We start from the raw sequence: 21705 nt of genomic DNA, 5'->3' as shown, positions 1-21705 counted from the left end.
TATAAAATAGATCTGGGAGTATAGCCCAGAAGTAGAAAAGTCCCCTGGGTTCTACCCCCACTACTACAAAAAAAAAAAAAAAAAAAAAAAAAAAAAAGCACCCAACAATAAAATAGAGGTAGAAAATAGACTGGTGGTTAAATTGGGCTGGAGGGAAGGAGGAATGGGAAATTACTGCTTAAAGGACACTGCCTTTCTGTTTAGGATAACTGAAAAGTTTTGGAAATATTTATGGTGGTGATTGTTGCACAACATTGTGAATGTATTCCTTGCCACTGAATTGTATGGTTAAATGGTTACAATGATAAGTTTTATGTTATCTACACATTACCACAACAAAAAGGACAAAAAAAGAATAACTAAACCATAAGAAGATAAGTGCAAATAGAACTAAATGTTTTGATGTCTGATTGTCCTGTTTTAGCTTTTTTCTGAGGTCTTAAGACTCAAGAAAATAAGAATAGCAAATTCTGGCCATTTATGATTCTCCTGGGAAGAAGAAATAAGGTGTTTTAAAATTCTAAATTACAATTAATTTCTTCCTTCACTAGTTCAATAAATAATTATTGAAGGCTTATGATGTGCCAGATACTGTTTCAGATAGAAGAAATGCAATAGAGAAGCGTTAAATAAGCAAGAAAAATTTTGATAGTGATGATTTCATGAAAAAAAAAAAATAAAAGAATGATAGGAAGTGAGATGAAGGGAGGAAAGAATGCTATTTTTGAGAGGGGAATTGGGAAATATGGAGATGAAGATGATTATTTAGAAAAAAGCAGCAGACAGCCGGGCGTGGTAGTGCACACTTGTAATCCCAGCATTTGGGAGGCTGAGACCAGAGGATCACGGTTCGTGGACAGCCTTAGCTACTTAGTGAGGCCCTCTGCAACTCAGTGAGACCTGGTTTCAAAATAAAGAATAAAAAAAAAAAAAACAGGATAGGGGGTATATCTCAGAGATCAAATGCCCCTGGGTTCTATTCCCAGACCCGAATAAAAAAAAAAAAAAAGTAGCAGACCCCAGATCTGGAGGCTAACCCGTGAAGAGTCTTGATAGTGGGAAATAGAATGGCATCTTCAGGATAAAATGATGGATCCTAGTTAGAAGAAGGAGAAAGCCAAGGGATGAGAAAGGAGAATTGAGTTCTGTGTGCTGTACTGAGGGAGGGGTATGTCAAGGGAACCTCGTGGAGGGGTGCGGGGGTGTTAAGCAGCATATGTGTGTTCTGAAAGAGAAGCCTAGAAGCTGTGTGGAGGATGGGATAAGACTGACTTAAAAATGGAAGTGTGGAGACCAGCTAGTGTGGAGATCAGGTATAAGGCTACTGCTCTAGTCCAGGTGAGAGGCAATGGTGGTTTGGAACAGGGAGGTGAAGATGCTAACAGAAGAGAGTGAAAGCATCAATGGCAACTGAAAATAAATATTAGAGACATTTCAAAGCACCTTAAAAGATCATTTATTTGTCATCTGAATTATATCTAATGCCCTATAGGTTTTTTTGTTTTTGTTTTGGTGGTACTAGGGTTCCCGGAAACCCTTCTGCCTCCAGGCTACACTCCCAGACCTATTTTATATTTTTATTTGGAAACAGGGTCTCTTAAGCCAGTGCAACTGGCTTCGAACCTGCGCAATCCTCCTGTATTCACCTTCCAAGTGTGGGGATTACAAGTGTGCGCCACCACGCCCGGCCCCTATGTTTTTTTTTTTTTATAGCTTATCAGTTGGTTAATATTCCTCACTTTCATAGGAAGGAAATTAATCATTGGGCACAGTTAATCTGAAAGGTGATGTGATCTCCTCTCTGTATAATGTAACAGTTCAATCTCAAACAATGACAATGATCTAAATAACATACATAGACCTTAAAGAAATATTTGGAGAACTATTTGGTGAATAAGAAAATGTGTCTAAATAATTGAACTCTTAGAGACTTGAAGGTCATATTACTCATTCAAGTGAGATAGAAGACAGTTCAGCTCCACATACATTTTTCTTGTGTCTAGCTCTATACTAAATGATGAAATACAAAATTATTTTGCAAATCATAGTTTGTAATAATAAGAATGACTATTCAGTGAAGTTTTTATAGGGCTGATTCTCAATTTCCTTTTTTCACTGGAGGTAATGCTTGGTTTAAAATATGGTTTCCAGCTGGGCGTGGTGACACACTTGTTGGCATAAAGAAAAGTGTGGTGGCGTACACTTGTAATCCTCGCCCTTGGGAGGCAGAGGCAGGAGGATTGCACAGGTTTTAAGCCAGCCTCAGAAGCCAGCCTCAGCTACTTAGTGAGGCTCTTAGCAACTTAGTGAGACCCTGTTTCCAAATAAAATATAAAATAGGTCTTGGAGTATAGCCCGGAGGTAGAAAGCCCCTGGGTTCCACCCCCAGTACCACAAAAAAAAAAAAAAAAAAAAAAAGAAAGAAAGAAAGAAAAGAAAAAAAAAGCAACTGATTTCTTTAAGTTGATTTTGTATCCTACAACTTTGCTGAATTGGTTAATCAGCTCCAGAAGTCTTTTGGTTGAGTTCATTGGGTCTTCTAGATAAAGGATCATGTCATCTGCAAATAAGGATAGTTTTAATTCCTCTCCTCCTATTTGAATTCCTTTGATTTCCTTCTCTTGTCTTACTGCTGTGGCAAGAGTCTCGAGGACTAATACCAGTATTTGGGAGGCTGAGACAGGAGGATCATAGGTTTGAGGACAGCCTTAGCAACTAAAAAGACTCCCATCAACCTAGGGGATTGTGTTTCAAAATAAAAATAAAATAGGGATGAAAGTGTAGCTCAGAGGTAGAGTGCTCCTGAGCTCAGTCCCCAGTACCACACACCAAAAAAATAAAACACTGTTTCCAAAAATGTTATAAGCCATTCATTTATCCTCAGTAAGTTTAGGAAATAAAGAATAAAATAATGTTAAAGGATTTAACTTTATTGCAAAAAATTTTAGTCTGTAATATGTGCAATAAGGATATAGTATATATACTTATTTTACATTATAACTCTTTTTTTTTTTGTGGTACTGGGGGTGGAACCCAGAAGCTTTCTACTTCCGGGCTATACTCCCAGACCTTTTTTTATATTTTATTTGGAAACAGGGTCTCACTAAGTTGCTGAAAGCCTCACTAAGTAGCTGAGGCTGGCTTCGAACCCATGCGATCCTCCTGTCTCAGCCTCCCAAGCGCGGGGATTACAAGCATGCGCCACCACGCCCAGCCATTATAACTCTTTCTCAAGCTATCCCTTTTAACAACCATCCAAGCAATGTCCTAAAGGGCCAAGGTTGGGAAATGTTACCTTATACAGTCTCTTCTCTTTATCCACTGCACCCCTCTCATGTCCAGGTCCCTTTACTTCTTAGCCATTTGGGGCCATTGTCTCTAATCTTAAGGCCATCAATGATGAGTTCTCTTTTCTTTTACCAGAGTCAATTTGTGTGTGTGTGTGTGTGTGTGTGTGTGTGTGTGTGTGTGTGTGTGTGAGAGAGAGAGAGAGAGAGAGAGAGAGAGAGAGAGAGAGAGAGAGAGAGAGAGTGTTTTGCTTCTTAGTAACTAGTTTCTGACCTTCACAAGTTAAATCTGACCTATTTTCTGGATTGGTCAATTGTCATTATATTACTGGGCTTCAGTAGACTCTCCTCTAGAAGAATATGCTGCTTCTATCTCTGTGGTATTAAGTTGACCAAGGAAATTACCCATATTTTTCTCTACACTGACTCATGAGGACCATAACCCTTCAGATCAAGAAACATGGCCTAAGCCATCACTCCCCAGACTTATGCTTCTGAGTCATCTGAGCAATTTTTAAATAATCAAACTTCCGTGACTCTAACCCTAGGCATAATTGAATCAGAAAAAATAATATTCCAAAGTGATTCTAATGCAACTAGATTTTAGACACTCTAATCCAATTTTGCTTTGCCTCCTAACATTTAAGAGTAAAGTTTAATAATAAAATAACATGTATTTATCATTTTATAAAGCCTAAAATGTTTTCCCAAATATCTCCAAAAACTCTGAGTTGTAGGTAGAGCAGGTATTACAATTTCTATTTGGTAAGTGAAGTCCATAAACTGTCTGAGAGAAGCTCAACAGTGAGCAAGACCGAGGTCCAGGGTTTCAGTCTGAGCAATGTACCAGTGAAGAGAGGGAAGTTGTAAGGTGGGAACAGTGCATGAAGAGGTATTAGAAAGAGGCCAGAACGTGATGAAAGCACATGGCAAAGCAGCTGTGCAGGATGTGAGCTGCTCACATAGGCTGCAGACCCCCAGAATGAGTAGAAATGAGAAATTTGAGAGGAAGATGTCCCCCACCCAGTTTGGTGAGTATCGTGTGTGTGTCTCTGTGTGTGTGTGTGTGTGTGTGTGTGTGTGTGTGTGTGTGTGTTACTGAGGGTGGATTAAGGGGATTTTCTACCTCTGGGCTATACTCTCAGACCTATTGTATATTTTATTTGGAAATGGGGTCTAAGTTGCTGAGAGCCTCACTAAGTAGCTGAGGCTGGCTTTGAACCTGTGTGATCCTCCTGTCTCAGCCTCCCAAGCGCTGGGATTACAAGCATGCACCACCACACCCAGCTTGTTTCCCAGTTTGCAATGAACACAATTTGAGAAGGATCAAGAAAAGAGTAAAAGAAAAGCTTAAGAAATAGAAATTAAGCCAGGTATGGTAATACATGCCTATAATCCTAATACTTGGGAGGCTGAGGTGGGAGGAGCAGTTTGAGGTCAGTCTCAGCAACTTAGTGAGATCCTATTTCAAAATAAAAAGTAAAATAGGACTGGAGGAGTACCTCAGGGTAATATGCCCCTGGCCTCAATCCTCCGTACCAAAAAAGAAAGAATAGTAAAAAAAGAAAAAAAGAAAAAAATTAATTCATATAGATCAAGCAAAAACTGCAGGGAGAAAAGTGGTAGAGGATGAGACTGAAATGGTAGACAGGAGCCAGTTAGCAGTAGAAGGCTTGGGAGCTGATCTAAGGATGGTGGAGACATTTGGGAGAGTCCGGGCAGGAGGGGCCTGATGAGGTTTGGGTTTTCCGAGGCTCATGTTGGGTGCAGGGTAGAGATGGTGTAAAGAGGAGGTGAGGAAACCAGTTAAGGCACTGTGCCAGAGGTCCTGAGGAGTGAGGCCATGCTTGTACTGTCACAGCAGTAGAGGTGGAAGAAGAGTCTGCGGTACTTGGACAGCTAGGCGGCTGGTGGAACCGTTCTTTGAGATAGCAATAAATACTAGAGGAACTGGTTGGGATGCTCTCCAATTCGTATACATTAAAGTATAAACTTCTAGAAGGCAAATTACATAATGAGTATTATGAGTCTGAAGCTCAGGGATAAAGATAAAGAAAGGGGAAAGTAAAGATTTGAAAATGTGACATTGAAGCCACGGTGGGGGGGAGATGCCATGAGATGAGATGGGATGAGAATTTAAAGAACCTGGGACTCAGAGTAAAAATCTTTGCCAAGATAGTATAGTATTGGAGCTGGGATCAGAACCCAGGTCTTCTCGCCCCTAGTATGGTGGTCTTGCCTAAGAACCAAAAGGGAGAGCCCCAGCTTGATGGAAGAGGGCGCTGACTGCGGAAGAAGAAAGAGCGCCAAGTAATATGAGGATAGTGATTAGTCTCTTTATTCCTTATTTTCTTTATTTTTAAATATATTTTCATTGGTGTCTTAAAATTTTAAATCATAATGAGGTTCAGAGTGATTAAAAAACATCTATGTACACATCACTTGGTGTGTGCAATATGATTCTACTCTGCTCCCTCCTCTTCTTCATACATATTATTGAGGTTGACATGGAAAACTTCTTCTATATACACAGCATTATTTGAACTGCTTCCTTCATCAGTTTCTTCCCCCCACCTCCTTCACCGAATCCTCTTCTACTGTTCTACTGGTGTATTTTCTCATTTATTTGACATTCCTTTTGTATCCTAATTTCTCTTTAGCTTCCATATTTGAGAGAAAACATACAACCTTTTGCTTCCTAAGACTGTCTGATCTCACTTAGCATAGTATTCCCCAATTCCATCCATTTTCCTTCAAATGAAATGATTGTTTTACCCTTAATAGCTGAGTAAAATTCCATAATATGTGAATACTACAGGTTTGTGATCCATTCACCTGTAGACCAACACCTAAGCTAGGTCCACAATTTAGCTATTGTGAATTGTGCTGCTATAAACCTATATCACTATACTATTCTGACTTCAATCTCTTTGAAAAGATCCCCAAGAATCATGTAGCTGGAGCATATAGTGGCTCCATTTCCAGTCTTCTGAGGAGCTTCCGCTCTGATCCCCATAGCACATGCCTTATTTTCCTAACCTACGGTACAGAGATAATAATGACATTGGCTTCTAGTTTGTATAGGTTAAATGAGAAAGCATAGCTAAAGCATTCCAGCTTAGTGTTAGATATATAGTCAGGAATCCATGAATTACAGCTCTTTCTATCATGTTCAATAAATAGAAGGAACACGTCTTTGACGATCATTACATATATATGGAAGGACATTGATTTTAATATTTTAACTTAAATTTTGTCAGTCTTTCACACTTAAATTTTATTTAAATGCTTAGTGTTCATTTACACAAATGATCACTTGTCCTTTAAACAGTAGTGATTCTACTGGTGGCAATAAGAAGATCAAGACTGATGTGGTTAGAGATAACCATTTGTGTTCTATTTTAGAGCAACTCTGCCTAAGGCCAAGGAAGACATGAGGACCACTTACAAAGTCACACATATTTACATTTGGGTTTTTGGTATTATAATAAAAATAGTAAAGTTCTCTATAAACAGTAGACTTCACTATCTGGAAGGAAAATTGCCTACAGCATGGGCAGTAGTATGCAATCTATTCTGGGGGAAGAAAAGTACCATACAGAACAAACACAATAAATATGCTAAGTTTATACAATATGTGCAGTGATAAATATTCTAAGCATGTACTTCAATAATTCCCTCATCAGAGCAGCCTTGTTACCCCCACCATCAGCAGATACTGATAATTAATCAACTGCAATGAATCTTTACAGAATAAACAAATCTGTTATACATGAATGATGATTATGTCTCTTTCAGTTGTGAAGGCTTTTCATAACTTATTCATGCCAATGTTATGAAGATTTTTTTTCCTTAGGAAACAAAAATCTTCTTTTTGGTAAGATCTCTTTTAAGACTGTGGCAATTAGTTGCATTTTGGCCATAGACGGTGGATGTAGGTTATTGTAGGAAGCAAGTGGGGGTTCTGGGGTGTCCTTCTATTTTATTGCCAAAAGGGACAGAGTAGGCTTCTTCCTCTTCCTCACATACATTTACAATCATACTGGCAGAGCAGGGATCGTTTGCCTTGACTGCACTCACAGAAGTGGACCTGAATCTGTCCAAATGGGAGCAAACAGCTCCACCAATCAGTGTCTGTATAGGCTGCTTTGTAGATTATGCATGTAGACATTAAACTCTATGGCTGAGGAACATGGAAAGAAAGTAAAATATACCAGACAAAAACAAGCCTCAGGTTGGTAATGAAAAAAAGAGTATCATTCCAGACTCAGTGGAGCACACCTGTAGTCTCAGCTACTTGGACTGAGACAGGACTGTAACTTTGAGACTGGCCTGAGAATGTAGCAAGATCCTGTCTCAATATAAAATTTAAGGGGCAGGGAGTAGCTCAGTGGTACAGCATGTGCCTAGCATGTGTGAGGCCCTGGGTTCAATCCCCAGTACCATAAAATAAATACATAAATGACCAAGGACTGAAAAAAAAAAAACACTTTGTTAGAGTATGGCTGAAGTATTGGCAAATTCCTTTACATTCATTTTGTGTGTGTGTGTGTGTGTGTGTGTGTGTGTGTGTGTGTGTGCGCATGCACGCATGCATGCATGCATACATGTGCACATGTGCGTTACTGGGGATTGAATCCAGGGGCATCCTGCCTCCAAGTTATAGCCCTAGCCCTTTTTATTTTTGTTTTGAAACAGGGTCTCACTAGGTTGCTGAGAGTTTTGATAAGTTGCTGAGGCTAGCCTCAAACCTATAATCCTCTTGTCTAAGCTTGCCAAGTACTGGGATTACAGGCATGCGTCACCATACCCAGCTCATAATTGAGTTTTTTCAATAGTAAATGATGTGAAAGAACAGTTACGATTTTGTTGAGTAAAACAGTAAGATTCAAGAATTAGTAATAGTGCACGTCATTGTAATAATACACATTTGTGTATCTACAGAACTGAAAGAAAAGCATCTTAAAGTATTAAATTAATTATAACTGGGTTAGGGTATTGTGCATGATTTCCTTTTTCTTCCTGATTGCTTTCTTTCTGTGTTGTTGATATTCTGTATGATAAAAATTTTCAAAAAAATACTCCTTTGAAATAAAATCAAAATCCCATTCTTAGATAGTTAACGCTCAACGAGAAGGTTTGATCTTTTCCTAACCCACCATGTGGCTCAGGTTAGCCTTCTCTTTTCCATTTTTAATGCTTTTCCTCTACCAGTGAGAAACTGCACTATGCAGTACAGTTTTAAGAGGGAATGTGCTTATAGAATCTAATTTGATACCTCAGATTTCTTCTCCATCCTGGCCCACCTACCCAATTCATCATAACTTAGCCTCATTCAAAGCCACATATCCTAAGTCCCTAGAACTTTTGCCTCTAGTAACTCTAGCCTGTGCCCGGGCACTGTGAAACATTTTTTAGCCTGCTGCCTAATAATGCAATCAAGTTCAAACTAGGGGTACATTAGGCAAAATGCTTTCCTGAGTCACTTCATCTCTCCCACTAGCCTCTCTCTTTGCTGTATCAATATCTGCACATGCACGCACGCATGCAAACACACACACACACACACACACACACACACACACACACACACACCTACCTTTACTTCCAGATCAGCACTATTCAAGAGTATTCTCTATTGCAAGTCAATAAGAAATTGAAAACTTTCTAACAACAACATTTAGAGTGTCCAGAGAAACAGATAAAACTTATTTTAAGGCCGGGCGTGGTGGCACACGCTTGTAATCCCCGTGCTTGGGAGGCGGAGACAGGAGGATCTCGCAGGTTTGAAGCCAAGCCTCGCTGGCTTAAGAGACCCTGTTTCAAAAAAAAAAATATATATATATATATATATATATATATATATATATATATATATATATGAGTATAGCCCATAGGTAGAAGGGTTCCATCCCCAGTACCACCAAAAATAAAAAAAAACTTATTTTAAGACACTTTATTTAATACAACACACCTAAAATCAATATAAAAACCATTTAATGAGATATTTTACATTTGACTTTTCATGCTAAGTCTTGGAATCCTTTATTTTATATTTTCAGGACACTTTCAATTCACACTAGCCACATTCCAAGTGCTTAGTCGCAACCTATGGCCAGTGGTATTGGACCATGCAGGTCTGGAGAGATCTGATTCTCCACCACTTCCCTTCCATGTCCCCATAGCCTGAAGCTTCTACAAATGAAAATCCCAGGTAGTAACTGTGAGGGCTGGCTCTACCAGGAGAGCTGTCTACTTTTAGCCAGTGGCTTTGGGGGAACTGCTTGTCATAGAGTGTGCGCACAGAATGAGGGAGATCAGGGAACTGCTTGTTCTGTCACATGGCATAGGCAGTTGCCTGTCTCGCCGGTGAATCCAGCCAGAATAAATGATGGATCAACTGTATGTCTGTCCTTTCCTAAAAGACAGTTTGCAGCTTAAGCACAGGGGTTATTGCTCTCCTTAACAGATAACATGTTACCTCCCAAAGTGAATGCCTTCTAATTCCACCTCCTATCTGAAGTTGGCTGGATGTCTGATTAAATGCAAGAATGAGACAGAAAGCTGATAGTTGATCATGTTCTTCAGAATCAGTCTTGTTCATTTCTCACATCACTGATGGAGAAACTGAGTCCTGGAGAGCAGATGTGATTTGCCGATAATTTTTATAGCTCCTAAGTGGCAGAATGGGATTAGAACTAGGATTTAAACCATCTTATTACATCAAGACTCAGGTCCCTTTTGACACTGTTGAGAGCATTTATGAGTCAGGTCATTTACCAACTAAGTCCTGGGATCACTCCAGAGGGATGAGCCATTTGTCTTCCTGAGTGAGCTACAGTCTTGCTCCTCAATGTCATCTCCTGACAGCAAAGCTAAGAAACCCCTCAGAAGGATTCAAGGTGAAAAACGCTACAAGGGGCAAGCAGGACACAGAGATAGATGATGACAAGGAGTTCTTGCTTTCAGACGGGAGTTTGGGGAAGGCACCTTGTGAGGATGAAAAAGACAATCTAGGATAAGGGCTGGAGGAGCGCCTGGCAGAGGGCACAGCATGGCGGGAACCCTTAGCCAGGAAGGGCTTGGTGTGCGCAGGCACTAAGGGCAGCGTGGAGGAAAGAAATGGGGAGATGCAAAAGGCAGCAGGGCCATGCTATGTGCAGTTTTGCAGAGAAGAGCTAGACTCTGGTTTCCTCTGTCTCTTTTGAAATATGGTAAGTTGTATTCTAACCATATATTTTGCTGTTTAAAGATCTTTGTTACATTACAAACTGAAGGGAATTAGCTCTGCCTTCTCAGGAGTCCTTGGAGGTCCATGTGCTAACTCTGTTTCCAGCAGCGGATTCCTAATGGGTTTAGGCAGTAGCATCAGGAAGTAAGTCAAACTGCTGCTAAGGCCAGGGGCCCTGAGGCTGGAGTTGTGATTGTATCCACCTGACAGGTTCAGACAATAACAGTCTGGTTCAGTATCTTCACATTGGAAGCCTAGAGCTAACACTAATAGGTTGTTTTTTAACTACTCAAGTGCTACTATGTAATCTGCCTTATCCAAGTTTAAAATTCCTAGCTTCAAAAGTAGGTTTTCAGGCTGTAGCTCAATGGCAGAGCATGTACATAGCATTTGCAAGGCCCTGGGTTTGATCCTCAACTTCAGAAAAATAAAAAATAAAAATAAATATTTTTTTATTTATAAACTCCTCTACTTTCAAATGTCCAGAGATATCAAGACTTAGGCATAAATTGTCATCAACTGTGTAACAGAATAATAAATTAGGATCAGAAGGAACCAATTCTCTAAAAAATTTGGTTTCAAAAATTTGAGAAAATAAATTTTTGTTGTTTAAGCCATTTAGTCTTTTGTTACAGCTGCTCTGGAAAACTAATATAATAGCCAATTGACCTTAACATTAGGAGGCTATCCTGCATTACCTAGACGATCCTGATATAATCCCAATGGTCCTTAACTGTGGGGGAGGAAGGCAGAAGATGAGATCAGAGTGATGTAATATGGAAACCAGACTCTGTTGCTGGCATTGAAGATGGGGAAGTAAGGCAATAAGCCAAAGAACGTGGGTGGATTCTGAAAGCCTAAAAGGGCAAGGACACAGATTCTGTTCTAGATCCTCCAGAAAGTAAGAGCCCTGCTCTGCTTTCAGAACCAGGGGTCTAAGACCTTGCTCACAGGGGCTAGAGGAGCTTAGTGATAAAGTACTTGACTAGCATGTTCACACACACACACACACACACACACACACACACACCCTTTCTCACAGAGCATAATATCTCAAAGCTTTGGAGATTTGTATTCAATCACACTTTCCCGAGGTGTCTTATGTTTCTCTCTCCTGACCCACTTCCTTCCCCTCCTTCCTTCCTTTTCAACTCTATAAATGTTGACACAGCTTTCTCCTTTGGATCTACTAAGAAGCTAGGTTATATTCGCTTCTGACCTATCTTTAGCACACTCTTACGGAAGGCCTGTGATGTGTGGTCTGACACTTGTTGGAACTCCAAGACCAAATGACTGCAGCAGAGGGTCTCTGTGTGTGTGTCCTTGCGTGGTCTGGACTCAGTTGTAACATCAGAACTTGGGGGCATCTCACCTAACAGTCGTTCTCACTGTCAAACCTGTCCTGCCATACCCCGCTGCTGCCTTTGCAAAATGCAATCCACATAGAGGATTGTGATTGCAATTGGTAGTTATATGCCTGCAATTTCCCATAGATGATGTGCTTTGCAAGCATTTTGGTGGGTATCCTTTCTAGCAACCTTATCTGGGAGGATGCTGGCAGGGGTAGTGGTATGTTTTGTTTGCTCGTTTGTTATTAATGGACCCGAGAAAAATCAGATAGTTAAAAAGGACGGTCAAAGGGCATCTGTAAGACGTGTATGCTTCGGGAAAGGTGAGAGCTCAGAGCTGGCCACATGGCTTTCTCTTTTGAACTCTTGGGTCCTGGACTCATGCTTCTCCCATGAGCTTTTCCCATGATTTGGGTTGGCTGCTTTCCCAGCCAGCAAGGTTGGCAAAATGTGTTATAGCACACAGGTGGGTTGGGACTGATTTTAGTTTCCAAGGGCTGTTGTAACAAAATACCACAAGCTAGGTGGCCTCAAACAACAGAAATTTATTCTTTCACATTTCTGGTGACTATAAGTCTCAAACCAAGGAATCAATAGGGCATGCTTCCCTAGGATTATGGGCAGAATTCTTTCTTGCTTCTTGCTAGCTTCTGGGGGTGCCTGTTGATCATTAATGCTCTTTGGCTTGTAGCCATATTGCTCAAATCTCTAACACTGTTTTGAACAAATGTTCACTTAGTGTGTCTCTGTGTCTTCTTTTAAAAACACCAGCCATATTGAATTACAAGTTCATCCTACTCAAGTTAGGACCTTAACTAAGTACATCTTCAATTTCCAAGTAAGGTTCAATATGAGGCATTGTGGGGTAGGCCTTTTAGAATATAACTCAACCCATAATAGGGATTCTTTCATCATAAATTCAGTGCCAGCACACTTAAGTGGCTGGGGAACAGGTGATCTGGGGACAGAGAGGGGACAAGTTCCAGACACATGACTTGCACTTTCAACAGAAGGGCACTTAAGCCTGTCAGGATAAGACAATGTGCATGAAGCAATGTGACAGATGCCCCACTAGCTCATACTTGTTTTATTGTTTACATATGAAGTGAAAGCCAAGGAGCACCTTTGACTTCCTTGTTTAAAAGTCTTGTGACAGTCTTAACATTTTAGAAATTTCATATTTTTGATCATTCGAGAATGAAGGAGGTAGCTTAGTTAACTGATTATGATTCCAAATAGAAATCAAAATACACGTCTCCAATCTTTCTGTACTCAGGAAGCTGGAGTATAAAGACCACAAGTTGGAGGTCAGCCTAGACAACTTAGTGAGACCCTGACTCAAAATAAAAAGTAATAGAGGGTTGAGGATGTAGTTCAGTGGTACAGTACCCATAGGTTCAAGCCCCAGTAACCTCCTCCCTCCATCCCCTGCACTCTACAGACATTCAACACATCTGGATTTGAAGAAAATGTAGTAAAATGTTACAGTGGTTTAACTCTAGTGGTAGAAATATGGCGTGTGTGTGTGTGTGTGTGTGTGTGTGCGCACGCACATGTGTGCGCGCACTCGCATTCCCATCATATGGATTCTTGAGTCCCAAATTTTCTAAATTTCCAAATGTTCAAGAAAAAATATAATGAATCCATGATTCCTTTTCTATTGCACAAAGTTAATGGGTTATTATTCAGCTTTAAAAAATCATAGGCTATAGCATAGATAAAACTTGAATACGTTATGCTAGGCGAAATAAGCCAGCCACAAAGAAGGCAAATACTGTCTGATTTCACTTACATGAGGTACGTAGAGTAGACCAATTTATAGAGGCAGAAGGTAGTATGGGGGTTGACAGGGGCTGGGGGAGGGAGCTAGGGATGTAGTGTTTAATGGGTATAAGATTTTAGTTTTGCAAGATTGAAAAGAGTTCTAAAGATCAGCTGCACAACAATGTGAATGCATTTATCACTTATGAACGTACACTTAGAAATGGGTAAAGTGGTAAATTTTATGCATATTTTACCAAATTAAAAAAAATGTTTTAAGCCAGGTGTGGTGGCACAAGCTTATAATCCCAGTATGAGGAAGCCTGAGACGAGAGGATTGCAGGTTCAAGGCCAACCTCAGCAACTTAGTGAGAATCTGTTTCAAAATAAATGAGGGCTAGAGGTATAGTTTGGAGATTGAATGCCCTTGAGTTTAATCCCCAGTATCCCCCCAAAAAGTTTCATTTATATTATAAAGGAGAGCTTTAGTGAGGTCTTAAAAATGAGGTCTTAGTATGTGATTTTGTCTACATGAGGTTGTGTTTTCTCTGCACCTTTAATATCCCTTTAAAGCAGCTGGGGATACCCCTTCACAGGAGTTTTAAATCAATCTCTTTCCCATATTTCTCTATCAAGTCTCCTAATTTTGCTTTTATTTTTATTCTTTCACTCTTTGCTGGTCATGATCTTCAGTCTATGAACATATTCTGGCCTTTTCTGGACCTCTTGGGAATAGGTTAACTAACTGCCCCATTTTGAAATGTGTTATGGCTTGGCTATGAAATGTTCCCCAGAGTCTCATGTATTGAAGGGTTGGTCCCCAATACAGAAGTGTCCAAAGGTGGGTTTTTTTTTTAAATGTTTGGGTCATTGAGGGCTCTAACCTCATCAATAGAGGGGCTGTTAATGGATTAATAGCTGCATGGACTATTAGGAGGTGGTAGAAGCTGCAGTAGGTACAACTTCATTGAGAGAGTGGATTGTTAGTCCTTGGGGACTAGCTCTTGTTCCTGGCTCCTCCCCTCCTCCTTGGAGGCCATAAGGTGAGCAGCCTTGCCCAATCCAGCATTATACACTGCTTCACCTTAGATCTAGCCACACCGGAGCTAGTGGACAGTAGGTTGAAACCTCTGAAACCATGAGCCAAACAAATCTTGCCTCCTTTCTCAAGTATTTTGTCACAGTAGCAAAATGCTGACTAACATAATTTTTTTCTTTCTTTCCCTCCTACAACATAATCTGTATGCTGTACATTCACTCTACTTACAGGGACATTGTACGCACACCTATGAAACACTTCTCTGATACCACTCGTCTTGGATGTCATACCACAGGTCTAGGTGCAGTATAAGACAACTCCCCTTCTCTCTCCCAGCCTCATAGATAATCAGTCGCTTTGGCCAACTAACTTTATGTATTATGTATTCCTCTAATTCTATCCCACTCCTGGCCTATCTTCCCTGAATATTCCTTAGTCTTGACCCATTTTCCAAACTATGAGCAAAGTGTCTTAGTCTGTTTTATGCTGCTATAACATGTATCTGAGATTGGGTAATTTATAAGCAATCGAAATCTATATCTAGTTCTAGAGACTTCCAAGATCAAAGTACTCGCAGGTCAGGGCTTAGTCTCTCACTCACAAAATCACTTTTTTGGGAAAGGGGTACTGGGAAATGTACCCAGGGACATTCTACCTCCAAACTACACACCAGACCCTTTTTATCTCAAAATGGGGTCTCATTAAGTTTTTGAGGGTCTCACTAAGCTGCGGAGGCTGACCTGGAACCTGCTATCCTCCTGTCTCAGCCTCCCAAGTACTAGGATTACAGGCTTACACCACCATGCCTGGCTCACAAAAGCACTTTTTATGGTGTCATTAATCCATTCATCAGAGCAGAGCTTTCATAATGTGAATATTTCTCCAAAGGCCCCACCTCCTAACACTGGAGCATTGGAGATTTACTTTCCAACATGTGAGTTTGGGGGATACATTCAGACCACAGCACAGACAGCTCCATCCATTTCAGAAACTGAGCCATGCCACCTCCAGCCTTAAGATCCCACGTCCTTTAACATGGTGCCCAGGCCCTCCATGACCTACAATCCTCTCCACTAGACCCACAGCTCAGATTACCTTCCATAAACAACCGCTTGGGCTCCCCAGTGATTTCTGGGCCTCCTGCCTCTCCTCATCTTTTCAGGATGGAATTCCCCTTGCTCTTCCCCCTACTAACTGATACACAGCCATGTTCCTGCCTTTAGCTCAATCATCATCTAAGAGGCTTCACTCTTCCTCAGTGTTCCCATGGTACCCTGGGAATAGGTTGTTGCCTTAACAGGCCATTTGGAGTTGACATTTATATGTCTGCCTTCTCACTAGCTCTCAAGATGTTTAGGGTGGTAACCAGCCTTTAAGTAGTTTTGGGGTTTTCAGCACTGAGCTTAGTGCCAGGCACACACATGGTGGGTATTCAGTTGATTTGTAGCAAGCGCTTTTGATCTTTTGATGATATATCCACAACACACAAGATATTAAGAGACCTCTTTCCTGATCACCTTTGTCTTGTACATTTTGATGACAGGGACAAAAGAATGAATTCCTGATGAAGAGGAATAAGACCTCCGGAGGTCAGAGAATCGTTTTTTTTAAATTACAATTTTATGTATATATTTTAGTAGGGCTTATGTATCTGGAAAGTGTTTTTGTTTGTTTGTTTGTTTTTTTCGTTTGGGTGGGTTTTTGTTTGCTTTTGTGGTACTGGGATTGAACCCAGAGGTATTCTACCTCCGAGCTATTCCCCTAGCCTAATTTTATTTTATTTATTTCGAAACAGGGCCTTCTAAATTGTTAAGGGACCTTGCTAAGTTGCTGAAGATGTTCTTCAACCCGCTATTCTCCTGTCTCAGCCGTCCAAACACTGGTATTACAGGCACACACTACCAAGACCCACTGACCCTAGGTCTTTGGTTTCAACTGGAGTAGTCCTACAAATACACGTTTTGCACTATATTCACCTGTTGGGTACTTAAGAGGTTACCAGAATTGACCTCAAAAGCATGTTTGCATCCGTATTTGCTAACTCCCCTTCCACCAGGCAATGCTTTCAAATTAAAGGTTTGTTGGGTCTATTAGTGGTGCAGAGTGTAGCCCCTTTGAAACCCAGCAAACAAGGAGAAACCGGCTGGCCCGGCGTCGTGATGGCCCGCTCCACTTCCCCAGGCCACGTATCCTTACTTTCTCCGGCCGGGCCAGGGGTCTCCCCGGATCACCTGTTCTCGGGTGGAGACCTGCCCCCGCCCTGCCTGCTGGACAGCGCCGCGGGTCACGTGGCCGGCCCTGGGCTGGGGGCAGAGGCCGCGGGCCGGCGCGCCCCGGGCCCAGCCAATGGGCGCGCGGCGCCCGCATGACCCGCGCGGGCGGGAGGGCGTGGGGAGCAGCCGGGCCGGGCGCGCACGCTGCGGGCCCTTCGCCGCCCCCGCCGCCGCCGGGACGGGAAGTGAGCGCCGGCCGAGCCCGCCCGCCAGCAGCCAGCCAGCCCGCGAAGCATGGCGGCCGCCAAGGTAAGCGCGGGCCGGGGCGCGGGCGGCTCGGCGCTGCCCGCCCAGGTCGGTGCGACCCCGAGAGCCCAGCGGGCCGCCGGAGGGGCCTGCGCCTCCGACCGCGTGCGGCCGGGATCTTGCCGCAGAAACTTTGCCAGCTGGACACTCCCACTTGGCCCGGGATGGGAGTCGGTGCCTGGCGGGGCTGAGCGCGGAGGAGCGGGCGCGATGGGGGCCCGGGGCCGGGAGGGCGCAGGGTGTGCAGGGCCCCTCGGCCCCCGGGCGCCCGGGCCCCTAACCCCGGCTGCGGTTGACCCAGGCTTCTCCTTCCCGGCTGAAGCCTGATCCTATTACGTTTCGCGGGCCCCGCCCTCTCGCGGATGGGGAAGTCAAGGTGACTTCCGTTCTGGAAACTGCCTGGGCGTCTTGGCTTGCGCCTGTGAGTCTAAAAAGTCCAGGGACCCTTCCCCTGCCGCCTTCCCCATCATCCCCTTCCCTCTTCCCATCTGATAACACTTACAGCCCAGCCTCAGAGTCTTTGAGAGGCTTCTTTTTTGGGAATGACAAAACAGATTGTCCTGGGAGCCTGTCACTCCTGTGAAGTTCTACTTAAAAGGAGTTTTGTTTAATGTGAATCATTCACTAACCCAGAGGAAAGGCAGCTCCAACCGCTTGACCTTTCCTCCTTCACCATGGCTTGAAACCTGGACACCATTCTCTTTGGACTGCGTTTCAACTTTTCTGGCAGAATACCAGATTTAGTCCCAATCACTTGAATCATTGGAATTTATTGCTTTTAATTTTAAGTTCACGGAGACAGCCCTTTAATCAAGCCTATACAGTTTCGTAGCTCATTTTAAGTGCAGTGAACTTAAATATACCCAACATTTCAAACATTTGTCCTTAATCAAAACTCTGTGATAACCCTCAAGAGGAAAACATGGCCAACACATCATATTCCTATTTATTCAAGCAAACTAATCACATTTGCAATGGAAATTGTAAGCAGACAAATATATCTAAATGCTGTTCTGTGACTTAAGTCTCTCCAGGCTCCCCAGATCTGCAGGCTTCTTCGTGTTCCTAGTGGCCTAAGTGGCCTTTCTCTTTTCTGTAATTACTCTTGATTTTCATCCTCAGGAGTGTGTTCTGATGTGGGTACACATATGTGTGTGTCTGAGCACACAGGTGTGTGTGTGTGTGTATGTGTGTGTGTTTTGGAAGCTACCTTAACTCTTTCAAGCCCAATAATCTCCTGACCTTTTCTTGCAAAATTACATATTCAGTACAAGGCTTGGTGTGATGAGACCCAGTTCCTTAAAGGAGATGGGAGTAAATATTTTATATTCTTTACTGTCATTTTTATATCTGCAGATGAACTCGATATTTTTGCATTTTCAGTGATCCAAATTGAGGTGTGTGCTTAGTAATGGATGGAGTACAAGATGTAGTAAAATAAGTGATATGGAAACAGGAACTTATTGGTTGGTTGTATTTTCATTAAAATGTCACAGCCTATCAGGGACAGTTGATTTTTAGCTAAGTAGGTAGAGTCAGGGAAAGTGAAATTTTCATTTCATTTTTACTCTCTAGGAACCTGTATTTTTGTTTACTTTTTCATTAAATCTCACCTCTTTACCAGGATTTCTGATGGTTTACATCATACATACATAACAGGGCATTTCAGAATCAAGTCAGAGTAGATGAGAAAGTGATTTTAGAGAGAAAGATGCAACTAAGACCAAGGTTAGTAAAAAATAAGCATGTGCTCACTAGAGATAGTTCTGTGTCCTCCAGCAGCCAAAGTCAAGAGGGAATAATCAGAGGGGTCAGTTAATTGGAACAGAGATCTCCTTGTACTGCTATCTGAGAACAGTTTCTCTCCTTGTTCTTTTATATACTGTGGGTGAACTTTTGAGAAACTACTTCAGTACCATAAATACACACTTGTGGATTCCATAAGGTCATTTCTTTATTTTTTTTTCTACTGGGCATGGAACCTAGGGTCATTCTACCTCTAAGCTACACCCCCAGCCCTATTTTTAGCCGTTCTTTTTTGAAACAGGGTCTCATAGAGTTACAAAGGGCCTCACTAAGTATGTGAGGCTGTCCATGAACCTTGATCCTTCTGTATCTGCCTCTCTAATGCTGGGATTACCAGTGTGCACCACAAGCCCAGCTAGGTCATTTCTTGTAATGACCTTCTTTGTAGCTCAAGGACAGTGTAGCAAAGGTGCTCTTAAAAGGTCTCCCCAGTGAAACTGGGCTGGACTTAGTTCAAGAATGCATGCCTCTTACTGAGTTGCCTGTGGGCACCTTCCTTGTGGATTGCTTCTGGCAACTGCTGGTCTCCACTGGGCAGCTTGAGTCAGAGGCTGTGCTTTTGCTTTTTCCTTGGAGTGTAGTTACTCTATGTTATAGACAGTTACAGAGGCATAGACTTAAAAAAAAATCCCATTTTGGTGCAGCATTGGCATTCCAATAGCTTGAGGAGCCTGGGTAGGAGAAAAGTCCACTTCAATACAGTATTAAAAAGTTGGGCTGTGAACCTGGGGACTCAGCAGTTGCAGGAGCATTTCAACACTCACCATCCTCACCGTGGTGAGTTATTTGAATATTCAAGAGGACTTGTGATTTTCTGGTTAGATGTAGCCACAGCTAGTTATTTCTTGATCTTAGTTTTCTTGGTCTTTGTACTTAATTCAAATGTAAATAAGAATTCACATCTTTCTTCCTTTACATAGTTTAACTGAGGAGACTGAGAATCTAGTCTTTGGTTTGTTTTTTATTTTGGTTTCTGCCATGAAAGTTACTACATAACCTTGGGTGCAAAAATATTTGTTTTTTCGTGAAGTAATGTTGATCTGAGACTCTTAGTATTTTTTGTTTGTATTACTGGGGATTGAACCCAGAGCCTTGTGCATGTTGAGAAAATGCTATATCCCTAACCGCTTTTAGTATTTTTGAGATTAACTCAAAGAGCTTTATTCTTGTGTAGGAATAATTCATATGTATTTCCTTGTTATATCTGTTGGTACTATTTGTGTTTGAGTATTTTAAAAAAAAAAAAAACTTCTGAAAACTATTTGTTGTGTATTAAAATGAAAACTAGTTCTTTTAAAGTTAGATTTTAGACAGGCATGGTGGTGTACACTTGTAATCCCAGTACTTGGGAAGCTGAGAGAGAGGACTGCAGGTTTGTGGCCAGTGTTAGCAGCTTACTGAGGTCCTCTGCAGTTTATTGAGACCGCCAAAACTTAGTGAGACCCTGATTAAAAAAAATAAAATAAAATAGGGCTGGGGGTATAGCTCAGAGGTAGAACATGTACCAGTATTGGAATGGCCTAGGAAGATTTGGGAAAGCTCTGATTATTAAAATATTTCAAAAGAAAATAATTGGTATATTTCAAAATAGTTGTGTCAAAATGGTAAAGAAAGGATTTGATTTCTGCCTAAAACAGGCAGCTATTCCAATGTAAATTAACCTAGCTCAAAGTAATTAACCAGTCAATAGGAGAGGAGAACTAGGCCTTTCTCTATCTAAAGACAGATCTTAAGAGAGGAGAACTAGGCTTTTATCTAAAGACAGATCTACTTGATGATCTAGGGAGGATGGAGCAGGGTTTGACCTTGCCCTTCATGAAAGAAGACACCTTGCCACACCTTGCTGGGGGAGGTACCTTTCAGGGTTAAGGGGAGGTACCTTACAGGGACCTTCACTACTTCAGAGTCACCCAAACAAGATGGAGGTCATGGGTATAAAAATTTCGGTCCACGTGTAAGCCCTTTGGTGTATTCATTTCGAGTCACCCCCTCATGCCATTTTGGCATGGGGCTGTATTTCTATCTTTTTCTCATTTTCTCTTTTTTCTATCTTTTTATCTTTTTCTGTTTTTTTTTTTCTGGTTTTTTTTTTTTTTTTTTGTTTGTTTCTTTGGAGAGTTTTCGGGGAATTATTCCCAGGGGTCTAACAAAGATTCCTGGGGACAGTTTCCCAAAACCGTAACAGAACACCCATGGGTTCCATCCCCAGACCACAAAATAAATAAATAAATAAATAATAAAAGTAAGTTATATTTTACATGGTTTTACCAATAATGCCTTTTTTTGTGTGTGTGATAGCTGGAGAATTAACTCAGGGAGATTTTATTTCTGAGCTACACTGCCAGCCTATTTTATTTTTTATTTTGAAATAGAGTCTTGTTAAGTTGCCCAGGCTGGCCTCGAACTTGTGATCTTCCTGTCTCAGGCTCCCAAGTACGAGGATTACAAGTGCTTCCAGGCACTAGGATTATAAGTGCACACCATTGTGCCTGACCAAAAAATATGTTTCTACAAAGCAGTTTTTTTCTGCCCCTTTTCAGTTGCAGTGGCTATTCTTTCTTTGCCATTTGTTAAGTTTGTATATTAAAAGTGATGAAATTAAGCTGGGCATGTTGGTGCACTTTTGTAATCTCAGCTAATGAGAATGCTTAAGGCTGGAAGATCATAGGTTCTAAGCCAGCCTGGGCAACTGCTTCAGAATAAAAGGGTTAGG

The 21705-nt window shown here is 41.6% G+C and overlaps 1 protein-coding gene across 1 annotated transcript in view; it reads left to right on the top strand.

Annotated features, from left to right (window-relative positions):
• Positions 1 to 17013: 17013 nt before the first annotated feature.
• The window catches only part of SLC25A13 (solute carrier family 25 member 13), a gene marked incomplete at both ends in the record, with an annotated part of 180780 nt that continues 176088 nt past the window's right edge, over positions 17014 to 21705 (top strand). Inside the window, 3 exon segments of the mRNA XM_080701717.1 lie at positions 17014 to 17084; positions 17086 to 17133; positions 17135 to 17189. Of these exon segments, the coding sequence (XP_080557843.1) occupies positions 17014 to 17084; positions 17086 to 17133; positions 17135 to 17189 (174 nt within the window).

This window comes from Muscardinus avellanarius (genome assembly GCF_963383645.1).
Source record: "Muscardinus avellanarius genome assembly, chromosome: 9".
NCBI lineage: Eukaryota > Metazoa > Chordata > Mammalia > Rodentia > Gliridae > Muscardinus > Muscardinus avellanarius.
The sequence above is the reverse complement of the archived record's forward strand: the minus strand, read 5'-3'. Positions and strand labels throughout refer to the sequence as shown.